The sequence below is a fragment of the Pyxicephalus adspersus genome, chromosome 2, assembly GCF_032062135.1.
Source record: "Pyxicephalus adspersus chromosome 2, UCB_Pads_2.0, whole genome shotgun sequence".
In the NCBI taxonomy this organism is placed as follows: domain Eukaryota; kingdom Metazoa; phylum Chordata; class Amphibia; order Anura; family Pyxicephalidae; genus Pyxicephalus; species Pyxicephalus adspersus.
The window spans coordinates 42,322,709-42,342,851 of NC_092859.1; the positions used below are offsets into that span (position 1 = coordinate 42,322,709).

A 20,143-nucleotide genomic window follows, 5' to 3' on the forward strand; every position below is an offset into this window, starting at 1 on the left:
ACATGCCTAAGTTTATTGAAGCTGATTATTCATTTTCAGAATTCTTTCAATAGGTTAACCACAGTGCAAGAGAGACTAACTGATTATTTGTTTTTAAACAGTTGCACCTTGGCACTTCTATTTTGTACCAGATTACTATATGCATTTTTGCCTATGATATGATGATCCTGGAAACATGCCTGCTAGTGCACATTGAATGCATCCCTTGTTGTTTTAAAATAAACATTGCCTAGGGCAGAAAAAAATGCAACTTAAAAAGTGTCCTGCATCTACCAATCAGCTTCAAATATGCTTTTAAAGTTAGTAGGTGATGGTGATGCAAAGAAAAAAAGTTGCTTAGCACAGGCTAAAGGGAATATACTCCTACTGCCCTTGTACTCAAACCTTTCAGAGATGTACTGTCTGTGCATATTTTCCAGTGCATTACACAGAAATCAGATTTGGCTAAAATGAGTGAACTTTCTCACCTAAGCAAATTTGTAGAGTATGGTAGATGTTATAATTGCTCACTGCAAAGATTCTTGCTATGAGAAGAATACTTAGGCAGAACGGGATGCCTAATAATGTTTTTCTACTTCTCAGGCCTAATGATGGCAAACTGAAATATATTTTAATAATATAGTGGAACTAAACCTACAATTCTCACCTGTCCCCTTTTCTTTCTTTCTTCGCCTGGCCAGCATTTACTTATGGTTAATACTTATGGTTTTCTTTTCATTCTAAATATAATGGGAAAGTCCAAGAAAAGATCTGTATTGAAGGAAGTATTTAGACCACTGGACAATGAAATAAAGGGGCCAACTTCATAAGTTTTACAGAGAATACCTTTTTTAAAAAAAAATCTGCATACTTTGGTTACCTACAACCCATTTTTTCTTGAAGTTTGCATTATTGAAATGAATGCATAATCCAACAGAAAGGTTATCAATATATAGATATAAATAAAAGCAATCTAGTATTATCCTACTCCCCTATTATTCTATTTACCCTGTGAAGTAGACAGAAATTCCCGGTACATTTTCTGTTGGAACTTTTGTTCATTTTCTGCACACATGCGAAGTCACACATTTTGACATGAAAACGTGATTAAACACTGTATTTTACAACTAACAAATTCAGTATCTTTCTGTAAAAAAAAAAAAGATTATAGCGTGTTTGTGTAAATAGATGCAAAAAAATTTAAAGCCTACAAAAGTGGAATCTTTGATGCCCAGTATTGTCTATAGGTGGAACTTTTTTTTTAAAAAAAAAACCTTTACAGATCATAAAATGAAAATTAACCATAAATAATTGTTCTAGAATTATTCCTTCCTCCCTGGTGTTTTATTTTACTATCACAGGAGGGATAATCTTACCCCTGTTTCTCTCCTGCCCTTCCTTTTTGAAATATAGTACAAGACTTAGTGCAGTCAAGGTTACCTATATTCTTTCATAATCTCTGCCTACTACCTGTTCACCCAACCCTGACTGAGTTGTTCAACCTCTCTTTTTTTCCATTGGTATCTTCCCCTAAGCTTCCAAGTATGCTAGATCACCTAGGTTCACCCATGATAGTCTATCTTTTAAAGTCTTGATAAATGATAATGCCCATTGTAGCTAATGTTGATAGCAACTAAAGATTTATAGGGTGGACAAAATATCATACACCTATAAATACCTTATTTGTTACTCAGTAAGACAAGAATAGCTGTTAATTCTGCATTCCTTTCTCAAAATTGTAGTTGTTTGGGCACACTTACCAATCTTTTCTATTCTTAAAAAAGTGTGTTTTAAAGAGCATTCCAGACAACTAGTAAAACAGTCAGTGAGCTACCAGCAGGATAGGAAGTATGCTAAATCATGTTGTGGTATTGCATATAACAAAGAAGAGGATGTGTAAATAACTCTATTTGATTGCATAGGTCTATTGTATTGCATATATTTTACAAACAAAAAAAGAACATTTAAACCTAATGAGTAGATAAAAAAGGCATTATCTTCATCTCTTTCATCTGTGTCTTTGACCACCATGTCATACACACTGAGCATGATGTTTATTCATTGTTTAGTTATGATGCTGTGTTCATTGCCTTGTATATTATTTTGTTAGCAGGATCTAGCTGACAACACTCTGTCAACTAGGAGACTAAGACAGGTGGCTGAATAGCAAATGCTCACCTTGAAATATTTAATTAAAATGCTTTGACCAGTGGGACTTACAAGAGTTTTGAAATGAGTGGTAGACAAGAGACCAAAGATACAATTTCAGCAGATGCCTTATGTTGTTCCATCTTGCCCGTCGTTGGCTGTGAGGCCAAATGGGACATAGAGGGTTCTGTGATCTACTTCTGTGAGGTTGGCCTGGATACAAATAAAATATCCCAGGACTGTGAAGAAAAAACGCCCTGGCAGGTCTTACTGCTTCTTTAGTATTTGAAATAATGTTGTACTTTAAGGTTACAAGAACAAAAGATGTAGCACATTATAGTGAAATAATATGTTTTCTGAGCTGTAACATTCAGTGAGCTGATTTTTTTATTTCTTTTTTATTGACGTAAATCAACTTTCTGTGATCACTTGGCAGCCTTGACAAGTGTTTCAAAAGACAGATGAGTGAGAAACCTGGTGTCACCTTTCTTCAGTTCAGATAAAAAAAAAAATGTGCAAAAGCAATATATTTTTTGTCTGGAGCTCATTAAAAAAAAAAAATTTGGCCAAGATAATGAGTCAATTCCGGCTTTTTGCTACTTCATCCACCCACAGATTGAAACATTTACTACAAAGTACTGTCTGTTTAGCTGGCTTGCTCCTTTTCCCATTAAGCACTCGGCTTTTTACTAAAAAAAAATGTTGTGCCTGTGTGTATGTGTGTGTTCATGTGCAAGAAATGAGAAATAAAGGTTGCAGAGATCTTATTTCATCTCCGATCTTACAGTGCTGAAATCACATTTATATGCATAGTGTACTGAGTCTCAGGAGACCAACAGGAATACAAGTCTAGCTAGTTTGTTTTTTTTATTCTTTCCAGCAAGCATACATTGTTTGGAGTGAATAATCTTTGTGTTTTATTCCACAACATAATCACATATTATTACAAGCCTAAAAGATAAGTAGGTCAGGTTTTTCTTTGTCGATTAACCCACTGAAAGAAGAATCATCCTCTAATATAGACTAGAGGAATGTGTTAGGCCTATCTCATAACAGCTGAAATTTTTGCATTTAGTTTATAATATATGATTGTAATTTCATGGCTTTTTTAAAATAAAATCTAGTTTGGAAAACTGTGCTGTCAAGGTTGAATTTATATTGCATAGTGCAGATGTTTTGATAACAATGTAATATCAACAATTTTTAAATCCATTTATACATACCAAAACTATGCTTGCCTGAGTTGGCCCTCACGTGCTGCTGCCTCTTCCAATCATGCAGACCAGATATTGGAGCTACGTGAAGGCCAGCCAAATAGGCTTGTGGCAGCCCCTGTGCCTGTTGTCACTTAGGTTCAGAATCCTAAAGTATCGGAGGACCCCTGTGACACGTTGCTAAAATCTGGCTCTAACCTGTCACATGACTTTAACAGAAAATATTATATTAGCAAGTGTTCACGAGTGTGATTTTCCTGAAAATGAGCTTTACAATTTCCCAAAGTCATTTATTATTAGCAAACACTTTATTTAGATGCACAAGAAAATGATGCGTAAAGAAATGGGGCTCTTTGCAGCCCAATCCCCTATCTTTCTTATTCCCCAACTCCTTGTATGTTCCTTGTTCTAGCTCCCAATCTTCCCAAGCTGAGTATCCACCTGACTTTGCTCCTGGGCACAGAGCCAGCAGATCAAAACCTGTTAGCATATGATCTCTACTCATATGCTGTTAGACATACTGCCTGGCAGATCAAAGGATCAGCCGAAAACCTTTCTGGTTGCCCTCTTAACAGACTTCCACAGCCAACAAATTGTGGACCACAATTGTGGATTCTTGGACCTTTGACCCTATTTCTTCTTGCTATTTCCAATCTAATGTTACTTTAACCTGGCCAACCCACTGAGGGAAGGAGGAAAGGAGAAAGGTAGGGTAGGGATATTGGGATAAGAGAAATATGTATAAACAAGTATAAACTATGGGGAACAAAAAAGGCAGATCAAAGGAGGAAGGGAGAACTTTCTTAACTAATGTAGACCAAATAGTTTCAGAGTGAATGTGCAGGAGACCATATACATCATTTATGTAGTATACTTCCTATATCTGGCAGCAACTTGAATATAGGAGACTGGAGCTCTCAAAAATCCTGGAATTTCTCTATTCCTTTACTTAATAACGCCAGGGCAGCGTGTGCCTAGTAATACGGCCAGTAATCTTGGAACAAAACCGAAGACTGAGTTTCAAAAGCTTGACAAGTATTTTCAATGCCAATACATATGAAGAAAAGTACCAGTCTCGATAAATTGTCTACAACAAAGAGCTGCAGAGCAAAGAACTATAACAAAGAGAAATGTTTATTCTGTATTAATTTATATTACTTAATGATGGGAAGAAGAACATTTCCAATGAGTTATATAGCCTTTCTCTTGCCAAGATTTGGGGTTAAGGCCACTAGTTTGAAGGATCTGAGAAGAATGGGAATATTAACTGAAGTGTGTTTTTCTTCCTTGTTCAGTGTTCTCCCCAGCGCTTTTTAGCCTGGTGGACAACCGGGCACTTTTCAGTAACCACCCAGCTGCTTTTGGGTGGCTACTGAACAGTTTGGACACAATACAGGGGTTGCCACCCACCTATATTTCTTCCCACCCAGTTTAAAAACATTTCTGGGATGTACACTGATGTTATTGACTAAACATTTCCATGTCATTACTTTTACCTGAATAGGAGGAAATTGGGGAATATTAGCATTAGGTTAAATATATGTTGCAAGGAGAAAGGTTAGGTAACCCTCAGGTAAATATAATAAAAAGGTTAGGTAAATATGAGCAAATCTAGGCCTTTCACAGACTTCAATTAGATCGTTAAAACAGTTTGGATTTTGGAGAAAAAAGTGGCAGAAAGTACAATAGGCATAGTCCGAAAAATCTTGGGCAGGATTTGAATTTTAAAGGTCATATTGTTCCAAAGCCAGGATAGTTCCACCTGTACAACATGAGTGATCTCAGATTTTTGATCAACAAATAAAGAAAGATAATTGAAATCATAATGTTCAGAAGTAGAGTGAACTACACTAATGCCTAGCTATGAAAGTTTTTTATCTACCCAAACAAAAGGTATTTGGAAAGAGGTCCCCCTACACAGGGAACCAACATGAAAAATTTTGCATTTAGATATTTTTTTTTTTATAATAGGAGGCATTATCAAAAGATTAAATATTATTTAAAAAAGTGCCATCGAAGAAGCCTGCCCTGTTAGTGTCAAAATTACCTCATCACCACATAAGCATTTAACCGTACTTTTATTCACTTCTACATAACAATGAATGTTTACCATCCTTCTTGTGCCATTTGGGGCTTGCCTATTTTCCACAAAACTCACTTGATTTTTTTTAATGAGTTTTGGTGTTATTAGGACTTCTAAAACAGTCTCATCCTAGAGATCTGTTATAAGGAAGCAATTTGATGACTACCTTGACTTTCCTTTCATAGAAAGGTTCATTCAATTAAACTAATTGAGAGTCTGAAAGTTTGTTTGCTATTTTTTTACCCTCTCTTCTATTCTACCCACTACAAATAGGGCTTAGTGCGAACATACCTACAGCATATTAACCCCCTTTAATCTTTAGATTGCTATTTGATCTCAACAAACCATAGAACCTTTAGCTGACTTTGGAGTCACATACTTCTTTGTTGTATACAAACTCTCTTTAATCTCATCCACTGAGGCTTGTAAAGCTACATACACACTTCCAATTATTATCGTCGGAAAACGAACGACGAACGTTCCTGCACGATATACACGAACGATCGTATAGCACCGATCTTGCACATAGAGGTAACGACACGATCGTTCGTAGATATTGTACTCACAATAGATACGATCGTTTGAGCGATAGAGGAACTATGTGCACGACAGGAAAGTGAACGGACGTTCGTTCATCACGCATGCTCTGAACATGGACGATCAACGAACGACCGTACACACGAACGATGTTCAACGATCGTCGTCCAATCCGATCCGTCGGTCCGGTCGTTCGTTTCCAGCGACTTTCCTCGTTCGTCGGCGTCGTTGGTTACTTTTTTACGAACGACTTTTTGCCCAATCGATCGTTCGTCGTTCGATTGGAACGATAAAAATTGGAAGTGTGTACGCACCTTAACTCTTTTAAGGTAGGCATAAGTCTGTAGTGGACAAGTTCTCCAGTGGCTCCATTTATAGTCTCCTTCCTCTGTGGTTACTCCATGGTTACTCCATTTCAGATGGGCAGCTTGTGTTTGGCAGCGTTTCAGTTGTGTCGTGTTCCTTTTTATATCTCTTAGTTTGTTTACATGTAATCTAAGGAAAAATTGGTGACTTTACATTTTTTTTTGTATACATTCCTAAACTTGAATCACCTTTTTATGAAGTAGTTTAGAGGTTTTGTCTTATAGTGTAGGTCAGGGGTTGGCAAACTCCGGCCTTTAGGTTTCTGGCCAGATCTGCCAGGGGGCGTTAGGAACTGCCAAAGCCACCAGTGCTCCGGTGCCGCCTCATTGCTGTTGCTCCCCTATTTACCGTGGCCAGCCTTGATACTTTCGCCGGCGCGGTAAATAGGGAAGGCTCCCTGATGGTAAATCCCTCTACTCCGCAATTCATACGGAGGAGAGGGATTTCACTTCAGGGGGTGTTCCCTGGTTGTGGGCAGAGCCATTAGGGCGGGACTCAGAGTCTGGCCATATGTACTCCTGCCCATCCCATAAATGGCCTAGTGACCATAAAAGTTTGACAACCCCCTGGTGTAGGTCATTCCATATACTGACTCACCTGATGCCACAATCACTCAACTGATCACAGTATTGTACATAAAAAAGGATGAACATTTCAACTGGTGCAGTAACCCCCCTTGCTTTATTTAGTTTGGACTTTTAACTAAAGCAGGTTTCATGCTGAAAGCAGAGCTGTGCTGGCTCATTTAATCTGTATTAATCAATAGGTATTATGGTACCAACTTTACTATTACTGTAGTTTATTTATTATCATTTTGCAGGGATCTGCTTTCATTCAGAAATGAAAGGGTCTACTTTCTGTTGATCAGTTAGAAAAAAAATCCACTGAAATTCAGAGTTCTTTGACAATATAACATGTGAAATGCTCTATGTTTTGGGTGATGATCATCATGGTAATATTAACAATAATAATGTAAAACATGTCGTGAAGTTATTATATTAGTACAGCTTGTTTCTCCTAGCTACATTGTGTCTTTCTTAGCCAGTAGCTGTCTCACCTTTGGTCAATAGTCACCTTGCAGATTTTATGCTCATTATGTCCTCATTAGAATTATACCATGAAAAATTCAAAAGCTGCCATTCCAGATGGGTGGTGCAATAGTGTTGTACAACTTTATCTCACGTCTCTCTTTACTGTTGTGAAATATTATGTAAAAAAGAAAGATTTCTTGTTCGCAAAACCTTTCACTTGGGTTTTACCCCCTTCACAAATGTCACAGTTGATGCTGAAGGTAGACACAACAGTCACAGCATATGAACCTTATCCAATAGTCCTTTGTTTAAAACTCTTTTTTGTTCCATTTTTTTAAATATTTTTATTGCAAAACAATCCATGTTGTGATATACTGGTAAAAAAAAAATTACAAAAAATTGATGTGTTTTATCCAAATGCCATACTAGGTCAGGAAGAATTAGGTTGGCCTTGTTACAGCAAACTGAACTCTTTTCCTTCCACCTAAAAACTTTCCACTGCAGAACTTATCGGGTATAGCTTTAAAGTAAAGCAGATCCTTGTGACAGGTTAGTTTACGGTGTCTACAAATTATCCTAAAGTTTAACTGTCACATAACCCAAAGCATGCTTTAATGTTTAATCCTCCCTACCTAAACCTATAACATTTAAACATCTAAAATAATCTGCTAATGCTTAACTTTACACTAACACCTAAAGCGGAACAAAACTTGTTGGTGGGTGGAGAGCTTCTGAGAATAAACTGTAAGTATGCACTTCATACTTGCTGACTATGGCACATATCTATCTATGTGTAGCTGCCCTGTAGCTGCTCCTCAAAAGGCGCCATCCTATCTGCCAGCTCCACCATGGACAGCAATCATCTTCAACCATTAGATGGTCACTGTTGATGTAACTACTGCTGGTGGAAAGAGTGGGTGTAGTGATGTTGACAATGAGTCAGATTTAAGAATACCAATACTAGCTGGTGAGGCTACTATTGCAAAAGTTAAGGATTAATTTGGGTTTGTCTGCTTAAATAGCTAGAAAATGTAACTGAATTGCTAGGTAATAAAGCCAAATGATTGAGAACAGCTAGACCCCCATTCTTCCAAGTCAAGAAGTTTGTATGGGTCTTGAGGGAGCAAAGTAGATTAATCCTAATTAGCTTTAAAAGAGCTTCTGTGGATGACATGCATAACTTGTGGAGGTCACCCAAAAATAAGAGAGCATCATCTGATTTTAGATCGATTTTGTTTTTCTCATTACGCCTGGGAAAGCTTTCAATATCTGTGTTTTGCTGATTTACCAGTCAAAGAATGAAGTGGGCAGTTAGTGGGCATCCCTGTCCTATATATCTTACCAGAGGAAAGGTTCTGGATAAGGTGGTAAAATGAGAGTTAAAGCTTTAGATAAAGAGGAAAAAAAAGTATCCATTTCATGAATTTCAGTCCAACTTCTAGCTCTTCCTACAGGTATAGCCACCACACTTTTCAGTAGTTCCAAACTATTGCCCTGTTACTAACATTTAGTAATATGTAGTGATGCATATATACCTATCAAATGTTGACAGTTCTAGATATATTGGTAATAAACCCAGACTGGTCATGATAAACCAACTTAGACATGGCCTTACCTGAATGACGATCGCTCTAGCAGATTTTGTTCAGATCCATGGTTAATAACAAGATCTTTCCATATGAATCTGGTTTAAGTGAGACGACCTCCAACGTAGGGATTCCCACTGTAATTGTGTTGGTCCTATAACTGAGTTTGAGTCTCAGAGACCTGTATAATAGTGCTAAACAAGTGGGCTAGTAAGTCTTAGGCATAATGCTTATATAGCCCGCTAGGATTACTGGTGCTTTGTTATAGATAAGAGCTGTACAGCTGTTGTGAGTTCTTATTTATGACTTCTCTGTCCACTATTGTCAAATATGTCAAGGTTACATTATCTTAGAAAACTGTTACATCTGCAGTTGTTTTATTACTTTGTGATGTGCTAGTATAATAATAGATGTATCAATATACTTGTTGTGTTGTGTTTCAAAAAATGTGTAACATCCTGCTTAGGCAGAAATCCTATGTAGTTGGAAACTTTCTGAGATTTAGCCAGTACTCTCAGCACTTTGTTCACCTTCCATAAAACATTGTTATTTACCAAGAATGTTTTTTATTTTGTCACTATTAGGGAGGTGGTCTTTTATCAGTAAAAAAAAATTGCCAGTCAGGCAGATTTGGTACTGAGCTTGGGATTTAACATCGTTCTTTCCTAAAATGCTCACCACAAATATCTGGGCAAACTGCTTTCTTCCTGCCCAAACCTTCCTATTCCTTCTCTTCTATCCCTTCTCTTCTACCTCTTTTCTCTACAGAAATATATATATACACTTGGTCAAACTTTCACATTTTTACCCAGAAAGCTAAGTATGTGTGTATATGGGAGGGGGGTGGGGGGAAGGTTATTGTATACTGCCTGATTTTCTAATGCCACCCTATATTCATGAGCGCCCCAACATTGCAAACTGTAAAAATGTTAGTATATATATTTTCTGAGGGCAAGTAAAAAAGAAGATGATAGTAATGCTGTGTTCTTGGTATTCTGGGCCAGTATGACTTGCTTTGCATACATTTTCCTATCTCTTTTCTCATGGGTAATGACTGCTGTTTATAACCATTAATGTATTCAACACTGGTACTTTCGTTAAATGATGTGCTGGTTAAAACTAAACTCCACATTTATTTTCTATATAAATCATGCTTTGGCTGAGCTTCCATGTGCTTTTCTTTACCTTTTAAATAAGCCAACTTTGCAAGGGGAACAGCCTCTAAAAGCAATTATTAAAGATATATATGTACCTGGATGGTATATATATATATATATATATATACTTTCCAGGTACACTTTATTAGGTACATCTACTTAATTGCTTGTTAACAGAAATATATAATCGGCCAGTCATTGCATGTAGTCATTTTTCAAACCAAGCATTAGAATGGGTAATAAAAGTTATTTAAGTGTCTTTTAATGGCATGGTTGTTGGTACCAGGTGGGCTGGTCTGATTATTTTTTTAGCATCTGCTGGGATTGTTGTGCATAACCACAGATAATGGTCCAAAAAAGATAAAATATTCAGTGAGAAGCAGTTAAAAATTAGAGAGCAGTGCAAATGCTTTGTTGATGGCAGAAGTCAGAGGAGAATAGCCACACTGATTCAAGCTGACATTAGGGCAAAAGTAACCACTCCTGCCAGCTAAGAACAGGCACCGAGGCTGAAATTTGCACTGGCTCACCAAAATCAGACAGGAGAAGATTAAATAATGTTACCTTGTCCAAGTTTCTGCTATAACATTGGGATGGTAGGGTCAGATTTTGGCATCAACAATAAAACATGGATCCACCCTGCCTTGAATCAAATTAGTATTTTGGTGCACTTTGGGTCCATTAGTACCAACCTAGCTATGTTTAAATCCAACAGCCTATCTCAGAATTGCTGCCGACCATGTCTGTCCCTTTAGGACTTCAGTATGCCCATCCTCTTATAGCTACTTCCAGCAGGATAATGCCCCAAGTAACGAAGCTCAGATCATCTCAAACTGGTCTCATGAACATGAAAATTAGTTCACTGTACTCAAATGGCCTCCACAGTCACAGATCTAAATCCCTAATAACATTTTTGCTGGAACGGAGATCATGGATGCACAGCTGGCAAAATCTTTGTAGCATGTAGCATAAATTGTAGCAATCAAAACAAATATATTAAAGAATGTTTTGGTATATTGATTTTTTTGCATATGTAATATAGTTCTGTTTGCCAGCTCTTTATTCTGGAGTCACTTCATACTTTACTTTTACCCATTGATCTTTTACATTTGATTGTTGACATTATTGCTTAAGTGCCACCAGTTTTCCCAGTGGAAGCGCCAAATAGTATTATCCGCATTTATTAAACTACCGGTATATCAGTGGACATTTTGAAAACATAATTATACTTTTTTTTTTTACCTTGAAAAATCTAAGTAAACACAATTTCTTTTATTATCAGGAAAGCTCTTCAAGTCCCTGGATCTTAGCCTGATTGTCGAGTTTATCCTCATGTTTTACAAAGACAAACCTATTGACTGGCTCCTTGACCACATCCTGTGGGTTAAAGTGTGCAATCCAGAAAAGGATGCTGTAAGTAATAATCATACCATTGAGAATAATGGTAAAATGTTTTTTCCATTGATGTTTTAGTTTCATTCAGCATTATCAGTTGTATTTTGTTATCACAACATTGCATTTCATTTATGCTTATGATCCATACAATCTGGTGAAACGGGGCATGTAACAAACTGTTTACAGTTTGATTTTCTGTGTGTTAAATGCAAGTTATTTTCAAGTAATAGGGCTGTTATTATGGCCTATGTCAAGAGGCTTTTGTTTGTGTTTATTACATTTAACCATACTATAGATGTCTGTAGGAATTCAAATATCTCTTGAAGCAGATCAAGTATACACCTGAAGAAGGTGTCAAGTCTGAATGATTTTAGATATGTCTTAAACTGATTTTTATACTAATACCACTTACACCAGCCCAAAGCAAGTTGATACATGCCCTTAAATTTTTTTTTCAATTAAATAATATAAAAGCTAGTAAAATGACCTCAGAGAGCACATTGGACCTAATTTATAAAAGCTCTGCAAGACTGGAAAGGAATACCTGGATTGGATTCCTTAATAATTTGTTCTTAGTTGGCAAATACTTTAAATCCTGCACAAATATATTCCAGGTTGGCTGGGTCAACCAGGTTCACCCATGATAGTCTATCTTCTCCAGTCTTGGAGATCTTTATTAAAAAAAAAAAAACTGCCTAAACATAATTAAATTTACATTATTTTTAGCCTGTCCAGATTTCAGGTGCAAGTGCTGTGTGAAATATATGCTTCGAAGTTTCTGTTCAATCCTACTCAAATTGCCAATCCAGAAAACTGGAAGGTGGACTTTTTCTATAGTACCATGCCATCCTTACTACTTGGCCATTCGTGTCGTGGCAGCCTCAGCCTTTGTATTGTATCTAGATGGATGCTTTCCTTAAATTCAGTTTTAAAATTACGGAGAAACTCAGGTTTTAAGGATCTTTGGGCATTTAGAATAAAGACATACGCTACTTGGAAATTCACTCAGTTGGAACAAATTTACAATTCAAAATAATGACCATTACAACAGATTTGCTGTAGAGGTTAGTAGTTATCTTTAGTTTTAATCCTTTTCCTATAAACAACTTTAATTGTATTGCTTGAAGCAGTGGTTCTACTACAGACTTGAGGTCCAAGGGCTGTACAAGTACCACTGGGCTACAGTTTGGGCACCAGGAAAGCTATTCCTTAGATGCTATTTTACCCTATGCTGACAAATGAATGCAGATAAATTGTTTGTAAGTCTCTAGACAGCCACCCTGTGCCCCTGTTTTCATATTTCAGTTACCAGGCAAGATGCATCTCTCTTCTTTAAGTGTTTATATTCCAACAATAGAAAAGCTTTTCATATCTGCTATACAAAAGGGTATTTTAGGGATAAAATGCTATTGGATATTTCAGCAGACATTAGAAAGAAATACCAGTCAAACACAGAAATGTCTGAAATGAGAACATTGTGCTTCAAGTGAATATTGGCTGCAGAGATGAAACTTAAATAACTGAATTTTATTAATTTGATTTCTTTCCAATGTGACTGACTACAGGCACTCAGTGAGCTATTATTGCATTGGACTCATAAATAATGATAGAAAGTCACTTAGCTTCAATATGTTCCATACAAAAATCAGATAACAGTAATAAATTATTATGATCCACATTTATAAACTATTTAAATATGTAATTTGAGATCATCTTTTATGTTCAGGAACATTTAAACTTTGTGTTCCCTGTGCCAACAAATGCTAACAAATAAAATTAATATGATGCATTTGCCAATATGATTCATTTATATACCTAATTTACCCTAAAAATGTTCATCCTGTACTTTAAATGCCGAACTCCAGGAAGGTATAAATACCGCCAAAATACAGTTATGTTTTTATTAAAACAAAGTACACATATTCTTTTAACACAACTAGGGTTGGATAAATTTCAGCATGGTAGAAGTAGTCAGTACTGAGGGGCAATCAGGTGTACTGCAGAAACATACTGGCAGGATTATTCATCAGGCCCATCTTTAACCAAAGGCTCAGGCATGCAGTTACTATTACTACATAGGGTTCAAAACGTATAGTTTTTAGAAGTAACTTTGCATAACTGTGATCATTTTGAAGGTATTGTTACACAGAGCCAGACCTGACTGATTGTCTTTTCAAGGAACCTGCTCATTGAGGGCAAAGTAATAAGGCCCCCGCAGTGGCTTGATACCTAGCAGCGCTCCCCCACATCTCTATCTGTTGGAGCCCTTAGAAATGCTTCAAACTTCCAGGTATTGGGAAGCACATGATCTTCCTCCCTTCTTCCATGGATGCAGAAAGCCTTCACATCTATTTATCTGGCCTGAACAATGTGAGGAAAGAGGGGGGGGGAGTAATAAACCATATAAGTGTGCTGACATTTACAGATATTCAGCTTACATAAGGATTAGACATGACACGGTCACAGAACAACTAGAAGCAGAGGCAACATTGGGCAGGTAAGTACCAGTGGTTGGTCTATCAAGATACCCTGTCACTTTGGCCTGAATAAGAAAAGTGAGTGATTTACGATTAGTATGAACACCAAGCACCACCGGCATTGTACCTTTATGTTCATTAATCGTTTCTTTTGTGCTCAGGAATCATTGCTTTTTAGGTGCATACTAAATGTCATCCACTGACAATGCTATTATTGCACCTTCCATGGTTTGTGTTGAAAGGACGCGACAAAGGGAGAATTTAAAAAGAAAAATAGTTCAATATAACTGAGAGCACAGTAAATATGTTAAGGTGGTAATGGTGTTCTGGGTTTGAGGGAATAGCAGAACATTTTTGTTTTCTATCTCTACTTGCCTATCAAAATACGTCTTCCTGCATCGACTTTAAATAAACTAAAAAATGAAAAAGAAAAACTATACTACTAGCAGCATACTATGACATTCATAACTTTACTGGAACAATAAAGGGATTCTTAATAGACAGTGTCACATTCAGGTGCCTCATACAAATATATTTGCTGCATCTTTTGTTTTCTGTGGACAATAGGGTTTATGTCATTGATAGAATACTGCAAAGCTATTGAACTGGCTATATTTGAGACAGATGTGGTCATCTTGGCTTTTTGTTGCTTCAGCTCTGTAGAAGCACTATAGAATTTAGTATGTTGTATTTTTCCACTGAGACCTAACCTACAAGTTTGTGTTTTTAGTATCTGTGATAAATACTGGTTTATTGTGTTTGGTAGGTAGAAAAAGACGTAACAAGTGGTAATTATATTAGGGTGGATCACACTTTCTTTCTACTGTTTATTTAAAAGAAAGTTTGAAGTATTTTAATAATCTTTTTCACTTTTTACATTTCGAATATATGGCCATACAGAGCACTTTTCATGTGATACTTCCATTTCCATTGTAAATAGATCATTGTAATATGCAGTTTTGTGTTATAGTGTTATAAAAACATTCTCTGTCATCCGTCATATGTCCCAATAATTTTTGTTGGGGAAAAAAGGAGGTTGTGGAAGGGAAATGCATGTCATAGATTATGATACAAAATTAGGCCTGGCAACACTGGTTGAAAAAAGTTGGCCTAATCATGTGTATCTACAGTTTATATTATACTTCATTGTTTTTAGCAAAGTATATGATATAGCTGCATTTCTTAAATTGACCTGAACCAAAAACAGTGATATTTACAAACTATAAGGAATACCTAGAAATGTTAACTGTGACTAAGGAGTACAATAAACATTTTACCATTTTCTCTAAATATGCTCTTACAAAATATCAATAACTTCCTGTGTCTAGAGCCTCATAGCTATATATCTGCATGCACATCTCTGTTTACCCTATGTTTAAAGCAATATTTGGCCATTTCACTGCAGTGGGGTATGTGCTTCTGCTTTATTTTATTTTTTTATTTTTGTGGTCTGAGCATTCTCTACCTCTCCTGCTGCTTCTTGATTATTCTTCCATCAGATCACCCATCATCAAGGGGGCAGCTCTGACAAGAGGAAGCAAGGCCCTGCCTCTATCAAGATGGCTGTCTCTATACAGAGACGCAGTGCAAAGCAAGGCATGGTAAGTCAGTAATGAAGAAAGGAGCAGCTGCAGGGAGCCTGCATGCAATACTGGTCACTAGTCCTAAGCCTTGTGTTTGTCTATTTTTGGCCACAACTTCAGCAGTTCAGTGCCACTTTTGGAAAACACTCAAAATATTAAATAGAAAAACTTTTTAGCACACTTTCATCTCATTTTAGCATTCATTTGCTAAGTATTTTGAAGGGCCATGGAAACCACGTTAGTCAAGGTCACATTAGCAATAAAATGTCGCACACGAGAAAAGAATAATATTGTGGGCAAGTTATGAACATTCAAACAGCAAAATATTCTTTAATGCTTTGAAAAAAAAATCTTTTATATCCTTGGTATTACAACAGCTATGGAGTATCCCATCCCTAACATTTCCAGTAGAAGCGATGAAGTTACTCAAGTCAGGTCTAAGCACTTTTTCTGTGCACCTGCTCTATGTTTACCTTATAAAATAGAAGGTTATGAGGCTACCAGCTAACAAGGAAGAGTTGAGCTACATTTAGAAACAAAAATCAAAACTCTTAAGAAATAAAAAGTAACACTAAGGGGTGTATTTAGAAATTTTGTCTGTAAATTTATCTGAGGTTGGTTGGTTTATTGGTTAGAAGATATAGCATTTACTGTTGTGAGTGCTTTGATCTTATGATTATTGGCCACTGGGTGACAGAATGGGCTAGTAAATGTTCTGAATCCTGGATCAGATGCATACCATACCAGCTTAATAAACTAGGCCCAATTAGTCTTCATTTTAACCTGCATTGAAAAGAGCAGTGCATGGGGATTAGAACAGCTGTGCATAATAACACTGCTGAATCAATGAATAAACATTTATATATACAGCCCTAAGGGACTTTATCTGAAAAGTTTAGGATAAACTACTCCACAGATCCTGAAACTTCAGTCATCAATATTAACTTGTTTTAAAGTCTATCTATTGCTAGCTATGCATTTGTAAAAAAATATATTTACATGTCCATAGCCCAGACACATTTTACTTTAAAGTTGTTTCTCATTGGCCAGAAAACCTTGCTTCTCTTCTTTTTCTATTAGCACTGATAACACTTTGAGGAAGCAGCAGCAGGCCAGAAAGAGAGTCAATTCTGGAGGATTCAGGAACATGTTTATATCTTGGATGTTGCATACACTGTTTAAACAATGTTGGTGAGAGCGAAGGTTTTACCTGTGCTTTTAGACATAAATATATCCTCTTAAGATGCAACAGATTGTAGGTCTTCCAAACTCACAACAGCACAGATGTATTAAATTCAGTTTAATAAAGGCCCACAGTCCATAGAACATTTTATTTTGTTTAAATCAAAAAAAGACATTGGCGGAAATCAAACAGAAAAATAGTTGGACTCAGATACTTGCTGTAGTATTGCTTCTGGTGTATTAGGTAAAGTGTGCAGGGAAATGGGACTGTTTTATGTCTAGAGAGGACTGTACAAGCATGAAAGAAGAAAGGTAAAGCCAAGTTTGTCTTTAAGTAAGAGACATATGACACTTAATTGATGCCAGCACTGATGTGCAATATCTCTATATCAACCCTGACTGCTCCAGTGGAGTCACACTGCTAAGCTTTAATGAAATGCTGGAGCTTCTTGCGCTCTTAATTCCTATGCTAAAGTTATACTTCATTTTTCACACAATGCTTCTGTGCTGACTTTTTTTTAAAATAAATATTAACACAGTGTGACATATGTCATTACTGTATACACAAGGTGAGAAGGTGTTTAAACATAAAAATATATTGTGATTTAGCTTTAATTACATTGCCAGAAAATGCAAGTAATCAGTGATCTTCTATAGAGCTGGTCTCAATTTGAGAGAGGAAAGGAAACACTGAGCAAAGCATATAATACTGCATAGTGCTTTCATTCTGAAACCTTGTACAGAATAACTTCTGTGATGACTGTTGGCTATGCCAGACTGTAAAATTATATTTTTGACTGCTACTGTTTACCATTGGGGAGAAGTTTCTATCTCTTCCCTATAGAACAAAACAACCATGTCAGCACTTTTCATTCTCCTGTTACTGCAAACAATTACGACAATTTTTTCAGCCACAATATTGAGCGTGTGTACTAAGTTTGAGAAATAAAAAATTACACATAGGAGGCGATAACAGAAGTATTTACTCATCAGTATGCTGCTGTTTTGCTATACAGTTACAAGCCAGCAGGTCCTTGTCAGAACATTGTTTGGGAAAATAGTTTACACTCATGGGGCCTGATTTATAAAAGCTCTCCAAGGCTGTAGAGAATACATTTTCAGCAGTGACGCTGGGTGATTCAGCAAACCTGGAATGAATCTGGTCCAGAATTGAAAACATTTGCTACCAAATAGCAAGATGCTTTTAAGAAATCCATTCCAGGTTTGCTGGATCACCCAGCTTCACTGATGAAAGTGTATTCTCTCCAGCCTTGGAGAGCTTTAATAAATCAGGCCCACGTAGTTTAACTGTATACTTATGCTTGTGTGTGATCACATTCAGATGCTGCATGCATTTTCCACAGTTTGTAAAAATGTAATATTTATCTTTAGCTATCCAGCTTTAGATTTCCTTTGTAGAACAAAGTATTTTAATACTGTATAAAATAAAAATATTTCTAATATGCATCATAACCAGTTTGAGGAAAAATGTAGCCGCAGCCATTGTGATACTTGGCTGACTATAACCAACCACCTATTCCGGCCCCATTAAATACATTGTCTTAAAGCAGAAAAATATAAATTAGGAAAACATAAACAATGAGAAATGGCTGACTAAATGAATTACTTGATAGCGGAGCAGATCTGGAAAGGGTGGTTTAGGACTAATGATGGGTTTTTCAAGAGCAGTCAGCCATGAAGAAATTTAAGTCAAATCTTTGGAGTACCAGAGGCATTAAGTAGATGTGAGGCAGTTTCCTCCTGTTGTGGGAAAGATGATGTTCTACTGCCTGCTGTTATCTCAGACCACTCAGGACAATTTCCCAGAATCCTTGATGCATTGTATATTCGGATGTTCTTTTGTGCTGGGATCTTAAATGTCATCCTTCACTTGGTGAAATAACAAAGGGGCATTTGTGGCTCATTGGAGTCATTTTGTAGTTACGTTTAGATTCTTTGCAGTCCACTATCTGTTCTTTGTGCTTTCTGTTTTAAATGCCTGTGCTTCAATGGACATGTATATTATTTCATTTTTCAAAAATGTAATTGAATTTGTAGAATGTTGTGATCCCTTTTACTGAGATCTGCGTAGGGTATGCTAAATTCTTTTCAGCTATAATATAAATAGTTTGTCTGTTGAGAATTTTTCCCACTTTTTTATTATTTGAGCACAATGTCTACACTTGTAAGTGAACAAATTTCATAAAAATCATTCAATGATATTGTTATTTTGACGATCAGTTTAAGCAATTTCCAAGAAGCTGAGTGAGTAGTAATCATTTATATCTTGTGAACTACAGTGGTAAATTCCTGGAGTCATGCTCCTAAATCATCTCTCTTCCTGCTGCTTTTGGGATTAGTGTAAAAGTTGTTTAAGGTTTATTTGCAATGTGTTTTTCAAGTATTCAAAATGCCTTGTATGGGAAAAAATCAGAGAGTTCATCTCAGACTGGATGTAACTGATCTTAAATTTTCATTCACACTATTTTTAAATGAATCTCTCGTTCTAATAATACTTCATCTGGTTATTTTAGCCCACCGATATCAACTTATAAATAAAATTTTGGAGTATTTTGTGCTGAGTGACCATGTCAAAAAGTTGCCATGGGGTTGAACTATTAAAACACAGTTTTTTGCTCTGTTCAAATAAAGTATTTAGGCAACTATAGCAGTGTTTCCATACACCTTATATAATTAGGTTGTGAGGCCCCATCCTATATGTGGATGGACCTGCAAGTAAAAGACCAAATCATTGTACTTTGTGATGTTGGAACTATTATACAAGATAGTCAGATGCTTTAAATTGTCTTATATTTTGAGACAAATGTATAAAATATTTCCATTGCATTAAAAGTTCTTCATCCTGGTCTAACTAAGTTTACCTTAACTAAAACTTTGTATGCTACATGTTTGTATGATCATCTCTGAAGTATCATTATCTTTACTTCAACACCTACACCTCCTGGGATGTTCTTAGGCTAAGACTATACAGACTGTTTTTTTAAACTGTTGTTGTTGTTTTTTGTTTTTGTTTTTTTACTCTCATTTGTTTGATTTCAATGGAAGCGTTTATGAGCGATGATAAGCGTTAACAAGGAGTTAAATTTTAAAACAAAGCAAGGAGCATTCTCCTAAACACTCAACCGTGCCTCTTACAAACACACTGGTGTAGACTAGCCCATTGGAATGCATGGGAATTTGAAACGCTGGGGAAACAGTCCATGTAGACTAAGCCGTACTCCCTGCCTGTAGACTTGATGAAAAACCAGAGGCAAGAAGTGGTAATATCTGACATATGGGACTTCCTAAATCCAAAGTTAGGCATATTCTAACACAAGAATGCACAAGAATGTTAGGATTTCTGCCAGGATCAACAGGTATTTTTTTGTACTTTCAGTGTTTTAA

The 20,143-nt window shown here is 36.4% G+C and overlaps 1 protein-coding gene across 2 annotated transcripts in view; it reads left to right on the top strand.

Annotated features, from left to right (window-relative positions):
* Positions 1-20,143, top strand: part of MGAT4B (alpha-1,3-mannosyl-glycoprotein 4-beta-N-acetylglucosaminyltransferase B) — a 258,169-nt gene that overhangs the window by 191,059 nt on the left and 46,967 nt on the right. The window contains exons 9-10 of one of the 2 annotated variants that reach the window (XM_072400585.1): positions 11,384-11,514; positions 15,473-15,574. In XM_072400585.1, coding sequence (XP_072256686.1) covers positions 11,384-11,514; positions 15,473-15,574 — 233 coding nt within the window. The remainder of the gene's footprint in view (positions 1-11,383; positions 11,515-15,472; positions 15,575-20,143) is intronic. The other variant, XM_072400586.1, reaches the window with a different exon arrangement.